Consider the following 27,242-nt stretch of genomic DNA (forward strand, 5'->3'; position numbering starts at 1 on the left):
TTTTAACTTTATTACTTATAATTGTGATTTACCTCATTTATGTTAAAACTCAATAATTTATAGAAAATTATTTATAAATAGTCCATATCTATAATGGAAATTTTATAAGGGGAATAAAATGCCAAGGAAGGAATTTTATGGATTAAAAATATCTTTTTAAACACTTGGAAAGAGAACAGGGAAATCCAATTTGTACACTTTTTTCACTTTATTATCCTCTTGTATAATAAGAAATATATACAAATACATTTACAAGAAATATATAGCAATATATATGGAAATACATGCAAGAAATATATACTATTTTGCGACCTATAATCATGTAATGTTTAATTTTAATTGTGATTTTGCTATAATCAAATAGGAAAGTGAAAACTCAGATCTTACAAACTATCACACAATATTGAAGGTAATCATTTAATTCATAATGTGTGGTCAAGTTGAAATTAAAAGATCTGTATCTTTTAAACTGAAGATTATTTGGAGCTCCCTTAAATGATAGCTATTTACGGCAAATTTTTAAGTTGTTTTTCTTTTAAGTATTTCAATATGTATTAGCATACAAAAGGCACAAAATAATAATGTTACAATAATTTAATAAATATTATGTGATTATGGAGAAACTGAATTTTTGTACAACCTGTCCTGTATGTGTTTGTTTTCATTTATTTATTATATCTCTGCTTCACCTTTTTCTAAAATCTCCCACAAAAATACTGTTTTCTTGGAAAGTGTTACAAGAAAACCATGTTCTTACAATTGCATTTTTGGAGAAGCATGTGGGTGTTGTTGGATTCACTTGAGTAGAATTTTAATTAGATCCAGTACATTCACTTTTATTAAAAGAAAGTGTACTGATTCCTTTTTAGCATGCTGACCATGCTTTATTCTGACAGAGGGGCCCTTTTTAATCTGTTCTTAACTTCTCATCATTTATCTTTCAGAAAGTCATGTCAGTTTTCTAACTTTCAAATGTTTGCTAATAGTTTTTTATGCCCCAAACTAAACTATTATTGTGGCATTCAAGGGCATTTTAAATCTGTTATTAATTTTCATTCCAGCATAATCCATCATCCCATTCTTTCTGTGCACCATGAGCAGCTGCCATGCCACTGTCCTGGCACACCAGATTATTTATCATTTCACATGCAATTATTTTTACATTTTGCATGTTTTCTTAGAGCTGTTCCTTCTACCTGGAATATTTTTCCTCCCTATTTCTGCCATCCTTTCATTCCAGGACCTCTGGACAGTGAAATTCTGGATTTTTAAAAATCCAGTTTAGAAGACATCTCTGTGATAGCTTTCTTTTCTCCTTTCCATTCTTTTCGGTTCTCCTACAGTATTTAAGCTGTGATTCACTATTCTTACTGAACCTGAACAATACAATTAATTGTATTTCTACTCCTCTGCTACCTTCTGAGCTCCTTGATGACCAGTTTTTCAGTTTACTAAATTAAATGGTGTATCATAGTGGTTAGGAGTACAAATTCTAAAAATCCTCTTTATACCCAATTTTTCCCTCTAACTACTGTCCCATGTTGGTTCTTTCCTTTACAGCAAAATTCCTTGAAAGTGCTGACAATTTCTTTTCCACTTCCCTTAAACGTGTTTCACTAAGATTTTATTTCCATCACACCAGCAAACCACCCTTTTCTTGAATGTGAATGACCCTATGTTGTTAAATTGCATGCTCCATTCTCAGTCTTCTTACTTTGCCTGCCATCAGTGTTGCACTCAATTTTACACTCTTCATTAAACATTTCTTTCTCTCATATTCTAGGGAAAGACTCAGAAGATACCCACCTTTTTCTCTTGTTCTTTTTTCAGTTTTCTTGCTGATTTCTCTTTTTCAAACCTCTAATTGCTGAGGTGGCTTTTTTTTTTCTGTCTGTACCTGCTAAGTAGATTATTTCATTCCATCTGGTGGCTTTAAGTGTCATTTATACTGGTGAATCCCAAATTTGTACTCCTGTTAATGACAATCGTATTCTTCCAGGTACTCAGACCAGAAATCCTGAAGGCATCCCTGACTTTTCTCTCACTGCCTAGGTTCAATCCTTCAGCAACTTTATAATCTCTCCCTTAAGAATGTGTCTAAATTTGTTTTTATCATTTTTCACAATGCTCAGGACCATCCCTCTGGTCCAAGCCACCATGATATTTCACCCAGATTATTGTAATAAGTTCCTACATGGTCTCTCTCTTCTACTTTTGCTCACTACACTCTATTCTCTACACAGTAGGTAAAGTGATCCCATTGATATTTTTAAATGGGTTCATGCTCACAATCTTCCAGTGGCTTCTGCTTACCTCAGAGGTAAAGCTAATGTTTTTCCTGTTACCTGCAAAACTTTATGTCATCTGGCTCCTCATTTTTTCTCCGACCTCATTTCTACTCTTCTTCCCTTAGTTTAGTCTGTGCCAGATACATTAATTTCCTTAACGTTCCTTGAAAATACCAGAAACACTTCTACTCAGGGCCTTTAATTATGCTGCATTCTCTGCTTGGAATATCCCCTTCCATAGATAGCCACTTGGTTCGCTCACTTTCTTCAGGTCTTTATTCAAAATTATTATCTCTGAATATCCACTATTTACCATCACTCCTCTCTAACCTTTCATGTCTGCTTTCTCTCTATCACCAGGTTTTCATCAGCTCTTATTACTATCTAGTATATAAATAGTACATGTTTTATTTATTGTGTTGTTGATTATCTCCCAACTCAAATGATTTGTTTTTTTTTTCATTCGCTTCAACTAATAGAGCCAAAGAACCTGACTCCAGAGTATTTTAGAAAAGCTTTTGAAAGAGGAAATTTTGACTATTCTATACCAGTGTTCTCCAGATTGTTGTCCTAAAGTGCAGTTGATTCTATTAAAATAGGGAGAAAAGAATTTCTTAAAAGTGAATGCTCCATGAAGTATCCTCCTCTTTAAGACTTAAGTACATGTTCATATTTTAAAGATTCCTAATAGTTTGGTGAGAGACAGCAGCATGTCACCTTTAAGAACGTAAGCACAGGAGCTCTACTGCATGGTTTCTAATACCAGTATCCCCACTGCATCATTTCAGTAATGTCTTGGGCATATTATTTTATATCTTTTTGCTTCAGGTTTTCCATCCGTAAACTGGAGTGAATAACAGTATCTACCCCAAAAGTGTGTTTTGAAAATGAAATTAATGTCCCTAAAGTGCTTACAACAATGCCTGGAACATATTGAGTGATGCTCATCATTAAAAGAAACCTATTTAACTCTGTTGAAACCTATGCTCACTTTTTCATACTGTCTTTCTTCTCCCAAACTATATATAAATACTTAATTAAATACTATTTTGTGGAGCCCACTCTGAAAAACAGAAAATGCATGAAAATAATTAATCTGACTTCTGGGTTCTCATTTGGGATTTAAGTGATTATTTGCCTGTCAACTCCAAAGGAAATAACAATAATGAAATAAATATTTTGTCATAATTTTCTTTACTATCAGAAATGTTGATAGGGAACTATAAAATATTTTGGAGAATCCCTCTGAAATATTAGTATTTTTAAATAATATTTCCTTTTAGCTACAGTAAACAGTTTACCTTAGGAACACAGTGTGACATATTTTCCCATTGGTGCATGATTTTTGCTCTCTTTTTATTATTTTCTATCATGTCTGTTTAATAACAGAAGTTTCTTTGCCCATCAGGCTCTATGTGTTAAAAAAAAAAATCTTCTAAATTGAGCTATTGTTACATTAATACTTCTACATGGAGGCATCATAAAGCAATTATAAGTTTTTATTTTAAATTGTTAAATATGAAGAGTAAAACTTTATTGGACCATAATGCCATAACTAATACCCTCAAGAAACTGTAAAGATTGTGAATTTTTTTCTATAGCAAGCTCTCTCATAAATAAGACTGCCATTAACTAAAAATATAACACACCCCATATTCCTTTTTTGAATGATCCTATTCTGCCCTTTTATTTTCCATTTAAAGATTCTTTGGCCTACCTCCTTTCTATTTCTTAACTAATACAATTGCAGTATTTCACTGGGTGCACATACCTGTAGTCTCAGCTACTTACAAAGCTGAAGCAGGAGAATTGCTTGAGCCAAGGAGTTTGAGGCTGCAGAGAGCTATGATTATGCCACTACACACCTGCCTGGTCAACAGAGCAAGACCCTGTTTCTAAATTAAATGAATGACTAAATAATTTTTTAATTGCAATATTTATCCTTAAAACTATAGACCCTTCCAAATACTAATGAATAAAATATTTCCCTTTCTTTGCACCTACAAAAGAATGAATTATTTTCTACATCGTAAACTCACTTTGCAGATATTTTTTTTTTAAGATTACTTTATGAAACACCAAGATTTGTAGAAATTGGTCTCATGTCCTATAAAAGTAACCTATAACTTCTGAAAGTTATAAAGTCTGATTCATTATGCTTAATACTGGTAATAATACTATACCTGACATTTCTGTTTTCTGAAAAATATCCTTTTTTTCCTTGAGCCATGCACAGTATATTGAATATTTTATTTTATCCTCAGCCTTATAAGATAGATTTAACACCATTCTACTGATAAGAAGAGGCAAAGAGGTTAATTGTTTAATAAGTGGTGGAGTGAGGAAAGTGAAACACGCCTGTTTCAGTCTTTAGTTCAAAACCTATACCAACCACTACACTATCATGCATATACAACATTTGAATACATGTTTTAAAATTAATAAGAAACCTGATTAACATGTATAACATTTAGAAATTGTAAACATGCTTTTGACTGATCCTAACTGCTAGTGAGTTTGAGCGGTAAGTCTAGCAATAAATGACTTGGGAAGAACAAATCTCCTCCTATGAAGTCCATTCCCTCATATAATTTTTTAATTGTTAGAATTATTTAGTATCCCATGGTTGCACTAAAACACTAAAATTCTGTTTCCTTGATTACAGCAGGAGGCGCTGCATAGCTTTTCTGTAAGAATATCTACACATACTTTGTTATGGTATCTTGGAATCTGTTTTGCTATTCACCTGTTACACAGAGGTGGCTGTTCCTTATCTGCAGTTTAACAGTATTGAGTATGAACTCTATTCAAGTACTATGCTGGAGGTAATATTGACTAATAGTTAATATCCAAGATTATGGAGTCGAATGTTGGAAAGTTTACTTAACCTCTCTCTACTTTAAAATCTTTAAAATGGGGATGATAATGGGACCTACCACATGGGTTATACAGATTAAGTGAGTAAATACAGCAAAGGCCATAAGAATCACTGGCACATAGTAAACACAATGAATATTAGCTGTTAATATTTGTATTGTTTACTTTGCACTCTTTCTTACATCTTTCTTCAGTAGCTCTCTATTTTAAATTACACTTGTTTGTATAACTAAGCCTGCCTATATGCTTGTCTATTATACTCGAATATAATAGACCTATTTATTATATTAATGAATTTTTCTCTTATAGTGTAACTAGATGTATTTGTTTCTGCTAGCTGAGGGATGATTTATTTAATTTAATTCGTTAATGCAGATCCTGCTGTGTGAGGTACTATGCTTGGTTCTGGGGATATTATCATGAGCAAGACAGCTGTGTTCCAGCTGATTGGAGTAGCAGCCTCAAACATGTTTTTACATTTCACACCTCTGTCCAGGAATATTTCTGAGCATGCATGCAAAAATGAATATTTATTTATAAGTGACATACATGTCTCTCCACTAGGATATTGTATGGATTTTACAATAAATTCAGAAATTGAAATTTAAAAGAGACAAAAGAGAAAAAGCTTAATATTCTCTTTCCCTTTGGATAGGTTCACCCCCTTTGGAGAATTCACTGGCTTAAGATATCAAGGGAGGGACACAATCAGAGAAACAAAGAGGAGAGTATCTGAAGGAGAAGTTCTCTGTGTTAGGAGACCAACATCTGGAGGGCCAGAAAAGGCTTACCTAAGGAAGCAAGATTTGAGATAGGATCTGAAAGGCAGAGTTTGGTGTTTCCAAAGCAAGCAGATTGAGAGTATAGTGTTTGTAGCTAAAAGCATGATGTGTTCAAGAAACTAAGAGAATGCCAGTGTTGTTGATGAGGCAGTGTCATAAGAGATGAAGTAGTGATCATATCATCAACTTTGTAGTTCTAGGTGAGTGATTTTTTTCCCTATTATTGCTAAAAAGAGGTCTGAAATAGTACAGCTTAACAAAAAACTTAAAGAAGTCTTTTATAGCAAATTACTGCTTTACACACTAAAAGCAATCTTTTAATAACCATACTGTGATATTTTGCAACAGTAAAAAAAAAATAGTGTATTTTGAAAACAAAAAGTAAAGGAAGGGAAAATAAATTGAAAATGTTTCTCTGATTTTCAAGCAGTCTGAAGGATAACACCCGGGAAACAAATCAATACCACCTACATTTATACTATATTCTCTCTTCTGCTTATAATGTTTAGTACTTATTCAGAAACATTTTACTCAGGGGATTTATAACTGTATAATAAATGAAAAATCTAGACCATAATTCTAGTAATTATAAAAGCAATATTAATGAAAGTAACAACAATAGCTCTCATCATGGCTCACTTCTGAGCACCTTATATGTGTTATGTAATTTAATCCTCATAGTGACTATCTGAAGTAAATGCTATTGATATACCATTTTAATGAACAAGAAACTTATAGATGATAGAACCAGTCTGACTGGAAGCCACCCTCTTATGCACTATTCTTTGCTTTTTCTCAGGAACTACTCCATAAGACAGTGAAGAATGGCATAAAATTGGAGCCAGACTAACTGGCTTATGGGAAAGACTTAAGTGCTTATCCTTTTGGATTAAAAAAAAAAATCAAAGCTTAACTTTTTTAAGCTGGACAGCAGGGAGTTAATATTAAATGGCATATTTTCCTGGCTACACAGTTAAATCAATATTTTAGAATACATTATATATATATATATATAAAATATGGTATCTGTTACACCTAAGATGTATAGTATCTGAGAATGATGTGTATGTGTAGTATCTGAGAATGATACAGAAACCTGTAAAAAATATATGTTCTGCCTTCTGGAACCTGTACCTACCTGTTCAAGCAACTATTAAATCAAGGTGATAAAATAACAAATGAATAGAAGAATGAAAGGGGCTATAGAAATTCAAAATTAGAAAAGATTATTATTAGTCATGTTACCAAAAAGAACATGTACATTTGCACTTTATCATAAAAAGGTAGACTTTAGTTCAACTAAGTTGTAGAAGAGAGTGGGAATGGTATAATCCATTAAGAGGTAACTGCATGAGCAAATACATTTGCACCTTATCATAAAGGATGACTTCAGTCCAACTAAGTTGTAGAAGAGAGTGGGAACGGTATAACCCACGAAGAGGTAACTGCGTGAGCAAATGCACCAGGGCAGAAATGTGGAAGATAGCCTGAAACAATGAGTAGACTGATCTAAGGAGAAAAAACTAAATACTGAAATGTAATGGGATATGTATTTGAGAAATATGGTTATAGTGGGCCCTGATTGCTTAACTAAGGAGTTTCAGATTTATCCCAATAAATGGGAGAGGTATTGAAAGCTTTTGAAGCAGAAAAGTGACAAAACAAAAATGCTCTTAGAAAATAACATGTAGAAAGAAGTGAAGAAGAGAAATTTCCATTTTAGAGGTCTTCATTAGGAAATAGTTGGAATAATCAGGACATGATATAATAAAAAGTGGAAGTGAGATGCCATCTTGAAGTTGAGCTGAAGGAATATGTTTTAAATATATTTTAAAGGAAGAATTGCTAGAACAGCATGTCTAATTAATCAGAGGTATTAATATTTATATTGCCAAGAATAAATAAGCCTTTATTCCTTGTTTTTGATAATTCATAATTTTTTCATCCTCTTGATTTTTACATTACACCTAAATTGTAACCAAAGTTGTGAGCTGTGGTAGTCTAGCATTGTATTGTTTAAATTCAAAACCATCTCATGATACTTTGTTTAAATTATTTTGAGAATTTGCAAGGCATAAATGAGATCAAGTCAGATCCAACTCATTATATGCGGCTTGATCAGTGGCTGATATTGAAGAAGTTCTCTGTGCATAGCTGTTGAATTATTGCCTCTAGTAACAGATGTTGTCATGAGATGCGCACTGTAATATTGAGCCAGTAAATCTCAAATGCGTTTCACAGCACAATGGAAACTTTTGAAAGATGAATCGTTCTTTCAAAAATGAGACTTTTTAATACTTTGTTTAAAACTTCTTTCTCAGAGTCTTCACTGATGTATGTTATAAGAGTTGTCAAAAGGAGATCCTGAATACTTTGTGACATGTAACTTTAAAATGTTCTCAAAAGTATTACTACATTTTGATCACATTTGGATCTTGTGCCAGATTCACAGAAAATATTTAAAAATATTTCATGATTGAATTTAAAACCATCTAAAGTTTACATTGGAAAAACTAAAAATTTATTCAATTTTTTTTTACAGTGATCAGCATGTTGGTAAAATTTACTCCAAATGTTCTTCATTTCTGGATTATGTCAGAAGGTCTCTAAAGAAGCTTGGATTAGATGAGTCCAAGGTAAGTATATGATGACTCATAATTTTCATAAAAGATGAAAGAACTTCTCTTTAGTAATGAATTGAGAGAATACAAAATAACTTCTCTTCTACTTTTCTCTCATTTGTGAAAACCTCCAAATTATATTGAAACCAGACCTGCATCATCTTTTTTCCAGTTTATTCTTCCTGTCATTGTAGAAAGTTTACTGTCATGTATCTTCACAGTTTCCCTCTTTCAGTTAGATTTAAAAATGTGCTACTTCACAAATCAAAATAGAGTTAGAAATCAAGGCAACAGTACAAATGAGAAATAGAAGTAAAGCAAGAGGGAAAGGTTTTAATTTTGCAATGCATTTATTTACAGCTTATATAACTAACTGAAATTTAAAATCTTAAATTCAAAAGCCTTCAAATAGGAGAATCTTGAAAAGTTGTAATATCATAAGAGGCCCAAGTTAATAATTGATAACATATTATTGAAAGCAGAAGGGTAAACTTGTTGACTGATATTAATAAATATTCTACCACTGAGGGAAAATAACAGCTTTCAACATTATTTAGATGAGCTATTAATACTAAAGTATTAAACAAACTTGGATTACTTAGGTATTTTGAATTTATTATAAATTGAAACAAAGAATAGAGTAGGTAGTTAAAGGAATGAAATGGATTTCTTGAAAATGTTAAAAGGACATGATAATGTTGTATCAAAGCTAAAGGGTATTATTATTTATTATATCAGTTATTCATTTAGTCCCCAGTTGCTTTATTACTTAAAGCAATTGAACTGGGACTAGTCAGTTTCCTCCTCTTTAAAATAGCTATAAGAAAGCCATAGGATTTAGGAAGGATTAAATTAGGTAATAGACATAAAGCTTTTATAGTATAACAGTGTATATAGTATATGCTAACTATATGATATTCCTTTTAATTATTATAATCCCTTTATATGTACTACAAGTAATAACACAATTGACATGATGCTTATAAATATTTGTATTTAGTTACTAATGAAGACTTTCCTACTTTTGTCATAAAGGAGAATAGACATGGTTACATTAATTAATTTATTTCTAGGTTCTTTTAAAAAAATGTTTTTCATTTACCTGACTGATTTTCTTTACAATTAGTCTTAACTATTGCAAACCTTTAGTGCATATCTCATTTCGTGTCTTGTATTTAATATCAAGAACACTAACCTAAGCATTATTGTCACAAATTAAGAGCTACAGTTTTACTTAAACTTAATACATTTAAAAATTTATTATCTTTCCCTCTGGCTTTGTTTTCCCAGTTTAATAACCACAGCAAATGTTTCTTAATATATTTATTAGTATATAATTAATAAGATATTAATAATAGTTAATATTTACTGAACACTTACTCTGTGGTAGATGTTATGCTATGGACATCAGAAACATTATTTACTTTTCACAAAAACATTTATAGTGGATAGCTTCCATTCCAGCATATAAAAGCTTGGAAATTGCCGCTCCGTCTTAGGAAGACTTAAAAGCTAAAAAAAAAAACAGAAAAGCCCGCAACTCTTTAGAGAAGTGAGGTCACAGGGCAAACTGCTGCCTCCCACACTGGAAAGACAGGCAAATGCAGAGATTTACAACTTACAGGAGCAGAAACCTCCACATAAACCTATGCCAGGTAGGAAAAAACCTGAACTGTAATTGACAAATTATTGGAGGCTCAGTGTGGACAACTTTGGCAATTAAAAAATATAGAGGGAACCACTCATAGGGGACCACCCACACCTTTGTGAGTTTTACCTTAATGAGCTTAACCTGATTTTAGAGAATAGTAGAGAAAAAGTCCCCTCCTGCTTCCATCAAGGGGAGAAGAAAAATAACCATTTTGAAATATACCAGAGCATTCTACTCTTCTGAATGGTTTCTCAGAAGAAACTATGTAATCAGAGCTTAACCTGCTGGTGTTTTATTAGAGCCTAACTCACCTGAAGAAAGGAAAATACCCAGCTCCAGCTAACTCTAACCTTCCATGGGGGAGAAGAAAATATCCAACTCTAGCCTGCTCTAGCCATCCTGTACCACCCAAGAAAGGGTAAAAATACTGAGATGCACTAATAAAGTTTATAGTACAGAGACACAGGCTTACTAAAAGACTGAGACATAATTATAGGACTCAAACCATTGTAAATCATTACCCCTCCCCTCACACCTTACCAACAGGTCACTAAAGGCTTGCTTACCACAGTTACTTTTACCAAGTATTTTATATCTGGCCATTGAGAAAAAATTACAAGGCATACTAGAAGGCAAAAAACACAGATTGTAGAGACAGAGCAAGCATCAGAACCAAATTCAGATGTAGCAAAGATGTTAGAATTATCATACCAGAAATTTAAAACAATAATGAGTAATATACTAAATGTTCTAACGGACAGGGTGAATAGCCTGCAAGAACATACTGAAAATGTAAGGAAAGAGATGGAAGTTAAAAAAAAAAAAAAACTAAAAAGAAATGCTAGAGATCAAAAATACTGCCATAGTGGACAGCCATGGTGTCTCACACCTGTAATCCCAACACTTTGGATGGCCAAGACTGGAGTATTATTTGAGTCCAGGAGTTTGAGACTAGCCTGAGCAACATGGTGAGATCCCATCTCAGCAAAGAATTCAGAGATTACCTGGTGTGGTGGCATGCACCTCTATTCCCAGCTACTTGGGCAGCTGAGGCAGGTGGATTGCATGAGCCCAGGAGTTTGAGGCTGCAGTGAGCTATGATTGTGCCGCTGCACTTCAGCCTGGATGACAGAGCAAGACTCTGTCTCCAAGAAAAGAAAAACAGAGAAAAAAAATACTGGTATAGAAATAAAGAATGCTTTTGATAGTCTTTTTATTAGTCTGGACACAGCTGAGGAAAGAATCTCTGAAATTGAGGATCTATCTATAGAAAACTTGAAAACTAAAAAGCAAAAAGCCCATATGTTTCAAACTTAGGAACATCAGTTACATGCAAAATGAAATCATACCTAAAAGTAATAACATACTGAGTCACCTTTGCTCTGTTTATTCCAGAAGATCACAGTGATACTAATCTTTGGATAACTTCCTCTATCAACCTGAGAATATCAGGAACACTTCAGCCTCCTTGCCACTGGCTTTGTCTTCCCTGACTTCTTTGACAGGATCTGCTGATGCGTTCACCTTCACATACACTTACTTTAGTTCTTAAGCCAGTTATGTCCTAACCAAGAACCTTCAGTCCCACCCTCAAGTGGTGAGAACTATCTCAGTTGCTAACCCATCTTCTTATCACATATGATGTGGGGAGGGTCTCTGAACAACTGTATCTGTCATCTACTCATCCAACCCATACTCCATAAAGTTATAGTATGTGGTCTACCTTTGCTTATCTACACCCCCCTTATATAGATTTATTTTTTTTAATTGAATAAACAAATACATGGAGGAGAAGAGACAAATGTCCCATGGAAAAGAGCTCCAAATAATTTATATAGATATTTTCCCCTCGAGGAGATAAAGAAAAACTCCCCATGTTTTAAGTGTGGCCTGTGCATAATGACTTTTTTCCGAAGAGCATAAGTATGTGAAGCAGGGAAAACGAGGAACTTTCCAGTGAAGAACCTGACAAACAGAATCTCAGCCAGGTAATCAAGGTCAGCATCAACAGTGATAATTCATGTTGATAGTATGTACTCCTGTTATAAGGTAAGGAATATGGTGCTTTATTCCTGTAGTATTTCTTTCAAAAACCTATCCCTAATCTGTATATGAGAAAAATATCTGAGAAATCCCAGTGGAGAAACATGTACTTCTCAAAACTGTCAAGGTCTGCAAAAACAAGGCAAGTCTGAGAAACTGTCAAAGCCAAGAGGACTAATTTCAATGTGGTTTCCTGGATGGAATTCTAGACCTGGAAAAGGACATTACATAAAAACTAAGGAAATTTGATTATAATGTGGACTTTTGTTAACACTAATGTATTAATATTGGTTTACTAATTATAACAAATATACCATATTGTAAAATGTTAACAAGAGAAGAAAAAAGTATAGAGTATATGGAAATTCTCTGTCCTCAAAATTTCTGTAAATCAAAACTGTTATAAAATGTATTTATTTTTTAGGAACATCATGAGATAACTAATGTTTACCAAACCTTTGCTTTATGCCAGGCACTATGCTAAAAGCTTTGTTTATATTATCTTATTGAATACTAAGGATGGCCTTATGAAATAAGTGACATTATTATTGTTTTATAGATGAGGAAATTGAGACAGAAGTTAAGTGGATTTCTTTAGGACAAAATCTAGGAAATTTGGGAGGAGAGATTCCAATCCAGATGCGTAACTCTAGAACTGATGCTTCTGTTTGTCATACTTACATAACTTATTAACAGACTTGAGTACAAGAATGCTTGTTTGGCGTTTTTCCAAAACTAGCAATCGTCAGGCAAACAAACCTATGAGAAAAAATACAGAGAAAATTCATGTTTGTCAACAGACAAAATAAATGTACTTCTGAAACAGATTAAGGAATTAAAGTTTGAAATAAAGGCAGAAAAAAAAGCAAGAAATGATGAATCTTACTGAAGAGTTAAAGAAGACATGCTTGTATCCAGGACTTTAACTCATGAAAGTCTGGCTGATAGGATGAAACTGGTCAAATATATGAAACATTTTGGGTGCTAAGACATATACTGTCTAATGCACAGAATAATATCAGAGTTAAAATCACTGTCAACAAACTACAAGGAAAGTGGGAAGAAAAAAAAACCCTCAAGCACCTGAACATGATTTCTTATATATTGTCCCCCACTCCAGTTTCTCTTTAGGACTAGATATCTTCCTGTAGGTGACTCAGAGCCCACTAAGTAGGCCCTATAAGGGCCCCACTGCACATCTTAACTCATGCTGGTTCCTTTTTCTAGAGACTAGGAGTCGAGCAGTACAGAGCAATGGCATTCATTACCAGTACTTTCAGCTGCTGTTCAGTGTGCACTCTCAATTTACAAGTTTGCATGTCTGTTCTTGCCTAAGGATGATCTATGCCAGGCAGTGCTTCCATTCCAGTGCCTTCCTTTTATCTTCAGGAAGTTGAAGAGGCTATCACTGGCTTTAATACTCAATAATGATGTCTATAATATGAGACCATGAATATGTATTCATGAGACCATGAATATACAGTGCTATAGGCTGCTAGAACTTAATCCTCTTATCTAGCTATAATTTTGTATTCTTTAACAAATGTCTCTGTATACCGCATTTCACCCTACCCTTCCAAGCATCTGCAATCCTCTGTACTACATTTTATTTCTATGAGATTAACATTTTTTCCAGCTTCTACATATAAGTGAGAACATACCATGTTTAACGTTCTGATCCTGGCTTATTTCACTTAACACAATGAATATACATGTCACATGAGACCATGAACATACTTCTAACACCTATCTTTAAGGTGTGTATATACTGAGAGATACTCTCTTCATTTTAAAATTTTTCTTATAATCTCTGTGATCTAATGAGACTCTTTTTTTTTTTTTTTTTTTTGAGTCAGAGTCTCACTCTGTTGCCCAGGCTGGAGTGCAGTGGCACAATCTTACTGCAACCTCCGCCTCCTGGGTTCAAGTAATTCTCCTGCCTCAGCCTCCCAAGTAGCTGGGTCTACAGGCACACACCACCACATTCAGCTAATTTTTTTGTATTTTTAGTAGAGACGAGGTTTCACCATGCTAGCCAGGATGGTCTCGATCTCCTGACCTCATGATCCACCCGCCTTGGCCTCCCAAAGTGCTGGGATTACAGGCATGAGCCACCGCACCCAGCCGAGACTCATGTTTAAGTTTAATTTAAAAAGTTGATTAAAGCTTGAATCACTCTTTAAGCCCTGAAGTTTTCACTTAAAAATATATAAATACAGTCGTTCCTTGCTATCCTCAAAGGATTGGTTCCAGGACTCCCATGGATATCTAAATCCATGGATGCTCAAGTCCCTAGTGTCATAGTATTTGCATAGAACCTATGCATATCCTCCTGTATACTTTAGATAATCTCTAGACTACATATAATACCTAATACAGTGTAAATGCTATGTAAGTAGTTGTTATACTGTATTGTTTTTTGTTTTCTTTTTTTAATATATATTTTGTCTTTTATGTTTTTTAAACGGACACATTATTGTATATATTTATGATGTACATAGTGAGGTTGTAATATATTATGTCTATAGTGATTAGACTAGGATGAGTAGCATGTCCATCATCTCAGACATTTATTATTCCTTTGTGTTGTGGGCATTCAGGGTCCTCCTTCCAGCTATTTGAAACTATATAGTATATTATTGTGAACTATAGTCATCCTACAATGCTCTAGACTACTAGACCTTAATCCTCTCATCTAGCTATAATTTTGTATTCTTTAACAAATTGCTCCCCATAATTCACTTCCCCCTATCCTTTCAAGCCTTTGGAATCCTCTCTACTACATTCTACTTTTTTTTTTTCAGTTTCTGCATCTGAGTGAGAACATGCTACATTCTACGCTTTTTTTTTTTTTTTTTCCAGTTTCTACATCTGAGTGAGAAGATACTATGTTTTTAATGTTCTGATCCTGGCTTATTTCACTTAATATAATGTTCTGCAGTTCTACACGTGTTGCCAAGAATGAAGGATTTCATTATTTTTTATGGCCGAATCATATTTCATTGTTTATACATATCACATTTTCTTTGTCCCTGTTAATCTGTTGATGGACACCTAGGTTGATTCAATATCTTGGCTATTATAAATAGTGCTAAAGTAAACATAGGGATGCCAATGTGTCTTTGATATATTGATTTCTTTTCCTTTGGGTCAATGCCAAGCAGTGGGATTGCTGGATCGTATGATAGTTCTATTTATGATTCTTTCAGGAAGCTCTATCCGCTTCTCCATAGTGGCTATACTAGTTTACATTCTCACCAACAGTGTATAGGAGTTCCTTTTCTCTGAATCTTTGCCAACATTTTTTATTTTTTATCTTTTTCATGATAGCCATTCTGTTGGGTGAGATGATATATCATTGCGGTTTTGATTTGCATTTCCCTGATTATTAGCAATGTTGAGCATTTTTTGTGTGTGCTTTAGGGCCATTTGTATGTGCTCTTTTGAGAAATGTCAGTTCCAATTATTTGTCCGTTTTTTTTTTTTCCTTAGATTTTGGGTTGTTGTTGTTGTTGTTCTTGTTTTGCTGTGGAAATATTTGAGTTCCTTGTATATTCTGGACATTAATTACCAGTTGGATGAAAAGTTTGGAAATCTTTTCCCCTAGTCTGTAGGTTGCATTCACTCTGATGATCATTTTCTTTGCTCTGCAAAAGCTTTTTTAGTTTGATATAATCCTCTTTTCTTATTTTCTGCTTTACTTGCCTGTGCTTTTGAGGTCTTACTGAAAAATATTTTTCCAGAGCAATATCCTAAAGCATTTCTCCTATGTTTTCTCCTACTAGTTTTTTTGTTTTGTGTCTTATTTTTAGGTCATGGATCCATTTTGAGTTGATTTTTGTATAGGATGAGAAATGAGGTGTCTAGTTTAATTCCTCAGCATGTAGATATCCAGTTTTCCCAGACATTTGTGGAAGTGACTATTCTTTCTCCAATGTATATTCTTGACATCTTTGTCAAACATTAGTTGACTGAAGAAATGTGAATTTATTTCTGGGCTCTCTATTCTATTGCATTTGTCTATATGTTTCTGTTTTTATGGCAGTATCATGTTTTGATTACTACAGCTTTGTAAAATATTTTGAAGTCTAGTAATGTGATGCTTCCAGCTTTGTTCTTTTTGTTCAAGATGGCTGTGTCTATTCTGGATCTTTTATAACTCCATACAAATTTTAATTTTTTATTCTAATTCTGTGTATAATGTCATTGGTATTTTGATAGGGATTGCACTGTACCTGTACATTGCTTTGGGTAGTATGGTCATTTTAACATTATTCTTTGGATCCCTGAGCATGGGATATTTTTCCATTTTTTTTTTTCTATCCTCTTCAGTTTCTTCAATGTTTTATAGTTTTCCTTGTAGAGGTCTTTTACCTCCTTGGTTAAATTTATTCATATATATTTTATTTCCTTTAGAGCTATTGTGAGTGGAATTGATTTCTTGATTTTTTTAATCTAGTTCATTATGTATAGAAATTCAACAATTTTTGTATGTTGATTTTGTGTGCTGCAATTCTGCTAAATTTGTTTATTCTATGAATTTTCTTGGTAGAATCTTTAGGTTTTTCTATCTATAGTAAGATCATGTCATCTGCAAACCGGGATAATTTTACTTTCTCCTTTCCAATTTTGATTTCCTCTATTTCTTTCTCTTGCCTAGTTGCCCTGATTAGAACTTCCAATACTTGTTGCATGAGAGTGGTAAGACTGGGCATCTTTGCCCTGTTAAAGTTCTTAGAGGAAAAGCTTTCAGTTTTTTCCCCTTTCAGTATGATGTTAGCTGTGGAATTGTCATATGTAGCCTTTATTATGTTGAAGTATGTTTCTCCTATGTCCAGGTTTTTTAATGTTTATATCATGACGGGATATTGAATTTTATCCAATGCTTTTTCTACATCTATTGAAATAACAATATAGTTTTTGTCCTTCATTCTGTTGATGTGGTGTGTCACATTTATTTGTGTATGTTGAACCAGACATGCATTCCTGAGATATATCTCAATTGATCATAGTGTATTGTCTTTTCGATATTCTGTTGGATTCAGTTTGCTAGTATTTTGTTGATAATTTTGATGTTTAATATTTGTTAGAGGTATTGTCCTATAGTTTTATGTTTTTGTTGTTGTGTCCTTATCTGGTTTTGTTATCAGCATTATGCTGGCTTCGTATAATGAGTTAGTAAGAATTCCCTACACTTTAATTATTTGCAATAGTTTCAAATTAATTGGTATTCATTCTTTTTTAAGTTTTCAGTAGAATTCATATGTGAAGCCATCCAATCCTGGAATTTTCTTTGTTTGGAAGACTTTTATTAATCACTGATTCAAACTTATTACTTGTTTTTGTTGTTGTTTTTTATTTTTTCAGTCTAAAAATGGGTATGCCTATAATTGTGCTTAATAATAGAGACACGAAAAAAAAATGAGGGAAGAAAATAACAAACAAGCAGCCAACCAATATTTCATATAAACCTGTAAATAGATGTGTTGTGGTACTGATAAGAGTGTATATTTTGTATATTTAAAGTGAAGAGTTCTATAAATGTTAATTAAGTTTACTTGTTCCAGATCTGAGTTCAAATCCTGGATATTGTTGTTAATTTTCTGTCTGATTGATCTGACTAATATTGATGTTGAAGTCTCGCACTATTATTGTGTGGGAGTCTAAGTCTCTTTATAAGTCTTATATATCTGGGTATTCCTGTATTGGGTGCATATATATTTAGGATCTTTAGCTCTTCTTGTTGCATTGATCCTTTTATCATTATGTAATATCCTTCTTTGCTTCTTTTGATCTTTGTTGCTTTAAAGCAACTCCTGCTTTTTATTTATTTATTTATTTATTTATTTATTTTTGATCTCCATTTGGTTGGTAAATCTTTCTCCATCCCTTTGTTTTGAGTCTTTGTGTATCCTTGCATGTAAGATGGATCTGGATGCAGCATACCGATGGGTTTTGGCTTTTTTTGCCTGTCTGTGTCTTTGGATTGGGGGATTTAGTCGATTTAAATTTAGAATTAATAATAATATATGTGAGTTTAATACTGCCATTTAATGTTAGCTGGCTGTTTTGCCTATTAGTTAATGTAAATTCTTGATTATGTTGATGCTCTTTACTTTTTGGTATTTTTTAGAAAGGCTGATACTGGTTATTCCTTTCTATATGTAGTGGTTCTTTCAGAAGCTCTTGTAAAGCAGGCCTGGTGGTGATGAAATCGCTGAGTGCTCGCTTGCTCACAAAAGATTTTATTTTTCCTTCACTTATGAAGCTTAGTTTGGCTGGATGTAAAATTCTGGGTTGAAAGTTCTTTTCTTTAAGGATGTTGAATATTGGCCCCCACTCTCTTCTAGCTCGTAGGGTTTCTGCTGAGAGATCAGCTGTGATTCTGATAGGCTTCCCTTTATGGGTAACCTGACCTTTCTTTCTGGCTGCCCTCAGTATTTTCTCCTTCATTTGAACCCTGGTAAATCTGGCGATTATGTGCCTTGAGGTTGGTCTTCTTGAGGAATATCTTTGTGGTGTTCTCTGTATTACGTGGAGTTGAATATTGTCCTGCCTTGCTAGGTTGGGAAAGTTTTTCTGAATAATATTCTGAAGCGTATTTTCAAGCTTGGATTGATTCTCTTCATCACATTCAGGTACACCTATCAAGCGTAGATTAGGTCTTTTCACATAGTCCCATATTTCTTGGAGACTTTGCTCGTTCCTTTTTATCCTTTTTTCTCTAATCTTGTCATCTTGTTTTATTTCATTAAGTTGGTCTTCGACTTCTGATATCTTTTCTTCTCTTTGATATCTTCTCTTTGATATCTTTGATAAGATATCAAACTTATTACTTGTTATTGGTCTATTCGGGTTTTCTGTTTCTTCCTGGTTCAATGCTGGTAGGTTATATGTGTCTAGGAACTTACCTATTTGCACTGCCTTTTCTAATTTTTTGGTACATAGCTGTTCATAGTAGTTTCTAATGATTATATTCTGTGGTATTTGTTGTGACGTCTCTGTTTTTGTTTTGGAGTTTTAAAATTTGGTTCTTATTGCTTTTTTTTTTTTTTAAGTTGGTCTAATTGTTTGCAGATTTTATTTATCTTTTCAAAACAACAATTTTTTGTTTTATTCTCTTTGTAATTCTCAATTGCATTTATTTCTGCCCTGATTGTAATTTTTTTCCTTCTACTAATTTTGGATTTGACTTGTTCTTGCTTTTCTAATTACTTGACATGTATCATTAGGTTCTTTATTTGAAATCTTACTAGAGTTTTGATGTACTTATTTATTGCTATAAACTTACCCCTTAGTACTGCTTTTGGTGTGTTCAATAGGTTTCAGCATGTTATGTTTCTGTTTTCCATTGTTTTAAGGAACTTTTTAACTTCATTCTTAGTTTTGTTCATCCATTGGTCATTCAGGAGCATGCTTTTTAATTTCCATGTATTTTTCATAGGTGTGAATTTTCCTCTTGTTATTGATGTTTAGTTGTATTCCATTGTGGCCAGATAAGATATTTGGTATGATTTTGATTTTTAAAATTTTTTGAGACTTTTTTGTGTCATAATGTATGGTTGATCCTGGAGAATATTCCATGTGCTGATGAAAAGAATGTGTATTCTGCAGCTGCTGGGTGAAATATTCTATAAGTGTCTGTTCTGTTAGCTTCGCCTAATATGCAGTTTACATCTAATGGGGTTTTTTTGTTGTTGTTGATCTTCTGTCTAGATGATTTATTCAATGCTGAGAGTGAGGTGTTGAAGTCCCCAACTATTACTATAGTGGAGTCTATCTGTCTCTTTGGATCTAATAATACTTATTTTATATATCTAGGTACACCAGTATAAGTTGCATCTGTATTTAAAATTGTTATATTCTCTTGCTAATGTAATCCCTTTATTATTACATAGTGTCTCTCTTTATAGCTATTGGCTTAAATTCTGTTTTGCCTAATCTACTCCTGCTCAGTTTTTCCATTAGCATAGAATATCTTTTCTTTTCTTTTTTTCTTTTTTTTGAGATGGAGTCTTGCTCTGAAACCCAGGCTGCAGAGTAGTGTGTGATCTTGGCTTCCAAAGTGCTGAGGTAACGTGTGAGCCACAGCACCTGGCTGGAATGTCTTTTTGTAATCCCCATACACTTTGAAGTCTATGAGTGTGTTTACCAGTGAGGTAAGTTTCCTACAGACTGCATATAGTTGGGTCTCTAAAAAAAAATCAATTTTGCCCGTTTATATGTTTAAATTGGAGAATGTAGTCCATTTACATTCAGGGCTATTATTGACAGGCGAAGACTTACTTTTGGCATTTTTTAATTGTTTTCTGGTTGTTTTTTATATCTTTTTTTTTTTCTTGCTTATTTATTTTTGTGATTGGGTAGTTTTCTGCAGTGGTAAAATTTTATTCCTTTCTTTTTCTCTTTTGTATATCACCTCTACCAGTGAGTTTTATTGTTTCATGCTTTGATAGTGACGATTGCTATTTTTTCATTTCAGATGTAAGACTGATTTGAGCACTTTTAAAGGCCAGTCTAAGGGTGATGAATTTTCTTAGTTTTTACTTATCTGAGATCTGCGAAAGATTTTATTTCTTCTACATTTCTGAAAGATAGCTTTTCTGGGTATCATGATCTTGGCTGGCAGTTTTTTTTTTGTTTTATCTTTCAATGCTTTGACTATATCATGCCATTCTTTCCTGGCAAATAAGCTTTCTGAAAAATCCACTGTTAGTCTAATTGAGATTACCTTATATGTGACTTGATGTTTTTCTGTTGGTGATTTTAGAATTCTTTATTTGTTCTTGACTTATGATAGTTTGGCTTTAATATGCCTTGAAGAGGACCTGTTTGGGTTTAATCTATTTGATGTCTTTGAGCTTCCTCGACATGGATGTTCATTTATCTTCCAAGACTTGGGAAGTTTTCAACTATTATTTCCATAATTATGTTTTCTATACCTTTTTCCTTCTGGAATAACCTTAATGCAGATATTTACTTGATAGCCTTAATGATGTTCCATAAATCCTATAGGGTTTTTTCTTCATTTTTTAAAATTTGTTTTTATCTATCTGTATTATATCAGAAGACCTGTCTTCAAGTTCAGAAATTATTTCTCTCAAAGCCCTTTCCTACATCAGCATTCTCAAAGTCTCTATGATTTTTCAAGCCAAGTGTGTGAACTAAAATTAAGATCTTTGCTGAATTTTTTAAAATAACCCAGCAGAAAACAAGTACTGTTCCAGTCCACTAATAATCTCCCTGTAATCTGTTCAACTTTGTAAGTTGGTCAAATCTAGCAAAGAGATTGGCCAACTGGAAAAATTTGATTTTCAATTATACCTCTAAGTATTCTTATGAAAAGATGTGACAAAGAGATAATGGAATTCTGGGAGAAAGTTATATTTATTTATAAAGACCTTTGGAGGAAGGGTTAGCTAAGGCATGAGGAGGCACTCTAAAGAAGAAGCTGGAAAACTACCTCCTAAATAATTGGCTGACCCCATACGTGAGGATTCAAGGGACCATCTTAAGCCTCATCCTACTTGTGGCAAATACTGTACAAATGAATAGAGCAGTGGGTTAGCTTGTCATGCTACCTTACAACTGTGATGGAGAGGTCACATCTGTATGCTGGGGCTGAAAGATGTGTCCTATATTTGGATACTCAGATGAAATTTTCTGAGTTAATACCACCTTTTAGAAGAAGATGCATTCAAGGAAATGGCATACCTTTTGAAAGGGATGCCTTCTTGACTATAGAAAATGCAACCAAGACTGACAGTGGCTTGTATTGCTATTTTGTGCACAGAGAGTGGTTCAGTGACATGAAAGTCACCCTATCATTGGAAATTAAACCAGCCAGGAACACAAGTATTCCCATGTTGTCTAGAGTCTCTACCTCTGCTCCTCCAATGCCATTACCCATGTAGAACCATGATCCAGTAGCACCTTCACCTTCTCCAACTCAGCCAGCAGAAACTCAGATTACAACATTGCAGGAAACAAGGACACAACCCACCAACTCACCATGGTACTCCTACACAACAGATGGGAATGGCACTATGACACAATCTTCAGACGGCCTTTGACATAACGAACTCATGTCCCCAGCACAAAATCCACAGATGGCTACCATCTCTAAGGGAATCTCTGTGGGAATCTGTATTTCTGCCTTGGTGTTTCTCACTTTTTTGGATGTCAGCATTACCATAAAGTATTTCTGTATCATATGCAAGATGCTGTACCTGCATATGGTTTTGTTGATTTACCTTCTGTATTAGTCTGTTCTTAGACTGCTATAAAGAACTACCCTAGACTGGGTAATTTATGAAGGAAAGAGGTTTAATTGAGTTCTGCAGGACTGGGGAGTATTCAGAAAACTTACGATCATGGCAGAAGGAAACAAACACATCCATCTTCACATGGCAGTAGGAAGGAGAAGAATAAGAGCTGAGCAAGCAGAGGAGGCCCTTATAAAACCATCAGATCTCGTGAGCACTTACTATCATGAAAATAGCATGAGTGAAACTGCCTCCGTGATTCAATTAACTCCTACCAGGTCCTTCCCAGGATACATGGGGATTATGGTAACTGCAATTCAAGATGAGATTTGGGTGGGGATACAGCCAAACCATATCACCTTCTAATTGGAGCTTTGCAATGTGCAGGTGAAAGACAAGTGCAAACAGCAGACAGTATCTACATTATTGAGATTAATCTTTATGTTGTGGAATAGAGTGGTGCTCTTTGAGGTTTTATGCCCATGACTGCAGAAGACGGTGACCAGATACTACCGTGTCAGACATATTTTAAACTCCAGGATTATTTTTCTGTTTTAGTTTTATCTAGCAGTTCAACATGTCAGCAATATTGAGTAGAGTGAGTCTCTAGCTCTGAATTCTATAGAGTCAGCTTCATTGTTAATATAGTTCTCATTTTTTATACTAAAACGGACTCGATCTTTCTGATCATTGCAGAGTTCCCTCTCAAACATGAACACTTTAGAATTGTATGTTCTCTTTAGACTCCATAAATCCTGTGTCCATCAAAGAGAATAATAATCACTGACAACCTAGGAAATGAACTTCTATCTTGGCTACCAAAGCTGTCCAGAAAAAAGAAATAGGATGAAAAAATCAAATCTGATTTGAAACTTCATTTGGAAGAAATTTGTGGTTATTTCTTATTTCTATATTATAACTCCAAATGTTACATTTCTTATTTTCCCCCAAGGGTGCCCAATGAACCCAGGCTTTTATTTCATCCATGGAAATAAAATAGGAGTGAGTCTAATTTGACTGTAACAGGTATATCTGTTTCTCATGGCTCTGGAAATATGATGCTTTTGGTACTTGATCCCAGGATCAGGGTAGCTATTTTGCCAGTCAAAAGAAGCTGAGTGTTTTACCAGTCAAAAGAAGTGAATGTGGACCAAGCAGACACTAGGAGGAGAAAATCATTTGCCATGTGATTAAACCCTTTTATGCTGTTTCTAGTACATTTCTGCCACAATGCTAGGCACTATGGTAAATAACCATCAGGTTCTCAGAACTAATTTTTACAAGGCAGGGCAGAAGTGAAAGGGAAAAGAGGAAAGAATAGGAAAAAAGCCTTTCTGCCTTAGAAAAGTTATATTGCAAGTATTGTAGTGTTTGAAACTGTCACTAGTTTCAACCCAAATTCTAAACTTGTAAATGCCTTCAAATCACTTATATATTTAAAATTGTTTGAGAAAGTTGAAGGATCTTTTTCATATCTAGTCAATTAAGTGTTATTTTTTACAATACAATTGTGAGGCTTATTGTAAACATATCTTCAGTTACCAGTATAATTGTTTAGAAATACAGATTTGCAAGGGCTACACTTGTCAGAAGAGAACCATTTCTACATGAACAGTTAAGGTTGAGTATTACTTTCTATTTCAATTTGAGTAAACCCTGAACAATTCACGCTTGGTGTTTAGAGGTGCTCCAACCATAATGGTCTAGGAGGACAGGATGCTCGCTTTCAAAGGCGACATTTTCAACACTATTCTGCAGAGGCCTAAGAAAGTAATAGATCCTTTGAATGAAGGTCCTATGGGAAGTAAAATTGTGATTCATGGTATTTCAGATTTTCTAAATGAGACCAGCCTGATCTGGCCTAAATATTTTTTTTTCATACTATAGTGTTTGTTTTTTTAAATTTGATGCAACATACGTAAACCTGGGAATTTGAAATTAAAGCTCAGATTTGTAGGTTCTCTGAAAAGACATGGGTAGATTAGACTGTATTCCTGTGTGGTCAGGGCCCCACTAGATGGGGCCACATTCTCTGGCCCCCGAGTCCTCATCTTCCCTGCCTCCTCACTTTTGTTACCTGCCTTGTACCTGTAGGGCTTTGAGTTTATGGCACCTGCCCTATTCTCCATACTCTTCCTGGAGAGTTATTATGCATGATAAAGGCTCTGGGAACATAGTTAGCCTTGTTTAGCAAGCATTGCCAAAACTTGCATGAACACATGAGCACATGAGCACAGTGACTAGTAGCATTCTGTGAAACAGAATATATAGGGACTTAGGATAGTAAACAGAATTAAGAATAGGGTGTGAGTTGTGATCCTAACTCTTAGCAGTAACACCATATGACATTAGGGCACATCATTCTTTATGTCTAAATCTTTTTTATCTGTTAGTGTAATCGTTTCCAAACCAGCTGTGTCATATGATGATAACTCCAATAAACTGTTACTTGAAAAAATACACTACAGATTCTGAAGCAGTTTGGAGAATTTATTTTAAAATACTATGCAAATGCAAAGTGTTTTCTCAGAAAATTTCATAGTAATAGCAGACCCAGCATTAGTGCTCAGTAAATAATTTTAATGGTGTTATATTCACAAGGCTCTTGGTTATCTCTTTTTTTCAATAGTTTATTTTTCAAAAAGTTGATGAGAAATTTTGCTGTCCTCTTATACTATAAAAAGTTGTCAATAACTGAGATAGAGAATAGATGAGAAGGGAGAAAAGGGTGGAATCTACTTAATATGGATTTTTCCTGAACATATATTAATCTTGTAGATTGCATTGAGTTTTGTTTTTTGTTTTTGATTCTTTGAGAAGCAGTTGAGATTCCATTACCTACAATCTGTCTTGGCACATTGGGACATTGGTGTAATTAAGACTGTATATTTAAACTTAAAAATTTTTTCACATCTTTAAGAAGTAGCAGAACCAAATGTTCACTTATGTCTATAAAGATTAAATAATTTTGTAAGTACATGAAAGTGTGAGGAACTCTTAGCGGTTGTCTAGGTTTATTTGTATGTGCACTCATCACTAACATTTTTTGTTTTTTTCATTTTGAAAAAAAAAACCTGCTTGGTCTAGTCTGTTATTGAAGCTTTCAATTGTATTTTTTATTTTGTTCCTTGAATTCTTCAGCTGTAGAATTTCTATTTCGTTCTTTTTTATATCTATTTAATTTCTCATTTCTGATTTCATTGATTTGTTAATCTGTACTAAGTTTTCTTAAGATTTTTTAAAAATTATTTCTCTGGCATTTTTTTATCTTTCCTTATAGTTGGGTTCCACTACTAGAGAATTATTGTGTTGCTTTGGAGGTGTTATGTTTCCTTGCTTTTTCATGTTTGAGGTGTCCCTGCATTGGTTTCGGTGTAATTGGTGGAAAAGTCACACCATCCAATTTTATGGAGTAGGTTTCATAAAGATAGGCTTGTTCACATGAATGGGATTTGGGATATTAGTTGGGTGAGGTGCATTGGCTGTGGTCCTAGGTGGATGCAGTAGTGTAGTATCCACATAGTTTCTTCTGATGCAGTCCATGCTAGTGGCATTTGTGAGTGTTTCAGTGGCCCAGGCTGAGAGAGTTTGTGGACAGTGGTGGTGCAGCTTTGCTAAGGGTGTCCTCACTGTGCCATTTCTCAGGTTGGAGGTGTATGCCTGCATATAATGGATTAGCCAGCTTGGAGCTGGCATTGGGGTTATGGGGAGTTACTCTGGCTGGGAACATATACACACAGTTCCTTGGCCACCTGGGGGTGTGACCACCAAGAGCTGCCCACAGTGCTGTTTCTCAATGCCCGGGATAGGGGTGCAAGGCTGTTGAGCTGACCTGGGGCATGTCATCCAGAGCTGTTCTGGGAGGGGCGCTGCTTCTCAAGACTGGGATGTAGATACACAGCCACTTGGCTGGGTTGGAGGCTTGTATACTGGGAAGGTCCCCAGAGCTATTTCTCAGGCCTGTGTCATGGGCCAACAGCTGCTCAGCCAGCCTGGGTGATTGCCCTCCAGAGGTAGCCATAATCTTTCTCAGTCTATGATTGAGTGCATTGGGCCTTTGAGTGGCTCAGGGTATGGGGCACCACAGGTCTGTTTGTACATCCTTGGATGCAGGTGTGTAGTACTGCACCTGGCCCCAGAGCATGTCAGTATCTTGGAGGCTTCATGGACTGTCCCGCTCAGAAGAGGGCACGCAGCAGTTTGGCCATTTCAAGGGAAGGTGTACACTAGACAGGATTGTCAAACTGTTTTTGTGTCTGGAAGTTAGTTGGTTTCTCTACTATAGGACCAGAGTGACAGCCAGTCCTGGACCCAGGCTCCATGCAGCTTAGGTTGTGGCAGTCAGCCATCCATTTGGGCTTGGGAATGAAGATAGAGCCCCAGTGGTGTAGAGGTACAGTGTTAGTGACCTAAAGAGCAGGGTGCACTCCTGATGTTACTCTGGTCTTAAGATGGCTCTGTGCTGTAGAAAACTTGATGTACAAGGCTAGGTGGGAGTGGGGAGTGCACGCTGTGTGGATTCCTGGAAGCTCCCCAAACTGGGCTCACCACTTATGAAGACTATGAGATTCTCTTGTAGAAAGGATGGTAGGTGTTTGTGGTAGCAATGGGGGCTGGTAGCGTTCTTCTGCTTACCTTTTCCCTGTAACAGGAAGTTTCTGCCGATTTGGGGCAGATTCTCATCCAATCAGAAAAGATAGAGCTACAGAGGCTAG

General features: G+C 34.7%; 1 protein-coding gene across 4 annotated transcripts in view; it reads left to right on the forward strand.

The window, feature by feature from the left end:
* METTL25 (methyltransferase like 25) overlaps positions 1-27,242 on the forward strand; it is a 124,790-nt gene that overhangs the window by 92,688 nt on the left and 4,860 nt on the right. Inside the window, exons 9-11 of one of the 4 annotated variants that reach the window (XR_004274681.1) lie at positions 8,490-8,583; positions 11,615-12,368; positions 17,630-17,639. Coding sequence is in view for 2 of the 4 variants with exons in the window: in XM_032296910.1 (XP_032152801.1) it covers positions 8,490-8,583; positions 11,615-11,644 (124 nt within the window). In the remaining 2 variants the exon portion in view is untranslated. Of the gene's footprint in view, positions 1-8,489; positions 8,584-11,614; positions 13,335-17,629; positions 17,640-27,242 lie in introns of those variants that run through there. The other 3 variants (XR_004274682.1, XM_032296910.1, XM_032296903.1) reach the window with 3 other exon arrangements.

Source organism: Sapajus apella, unplaced genomic scaffold (assembly GCF_009761245.1).
Source record: "Sapajus apella isolate SASKATOON/1434 unplaced genomic scaffold, GSC_monkey_1.0 scaffold2, whole genome shotgun sequence".
Taxonomy (NCBI): Eukaryota; Metazoa; Chordata; class Mammalia; order Primates; family Cebidae; genus Sapajus; species Sapajus apella.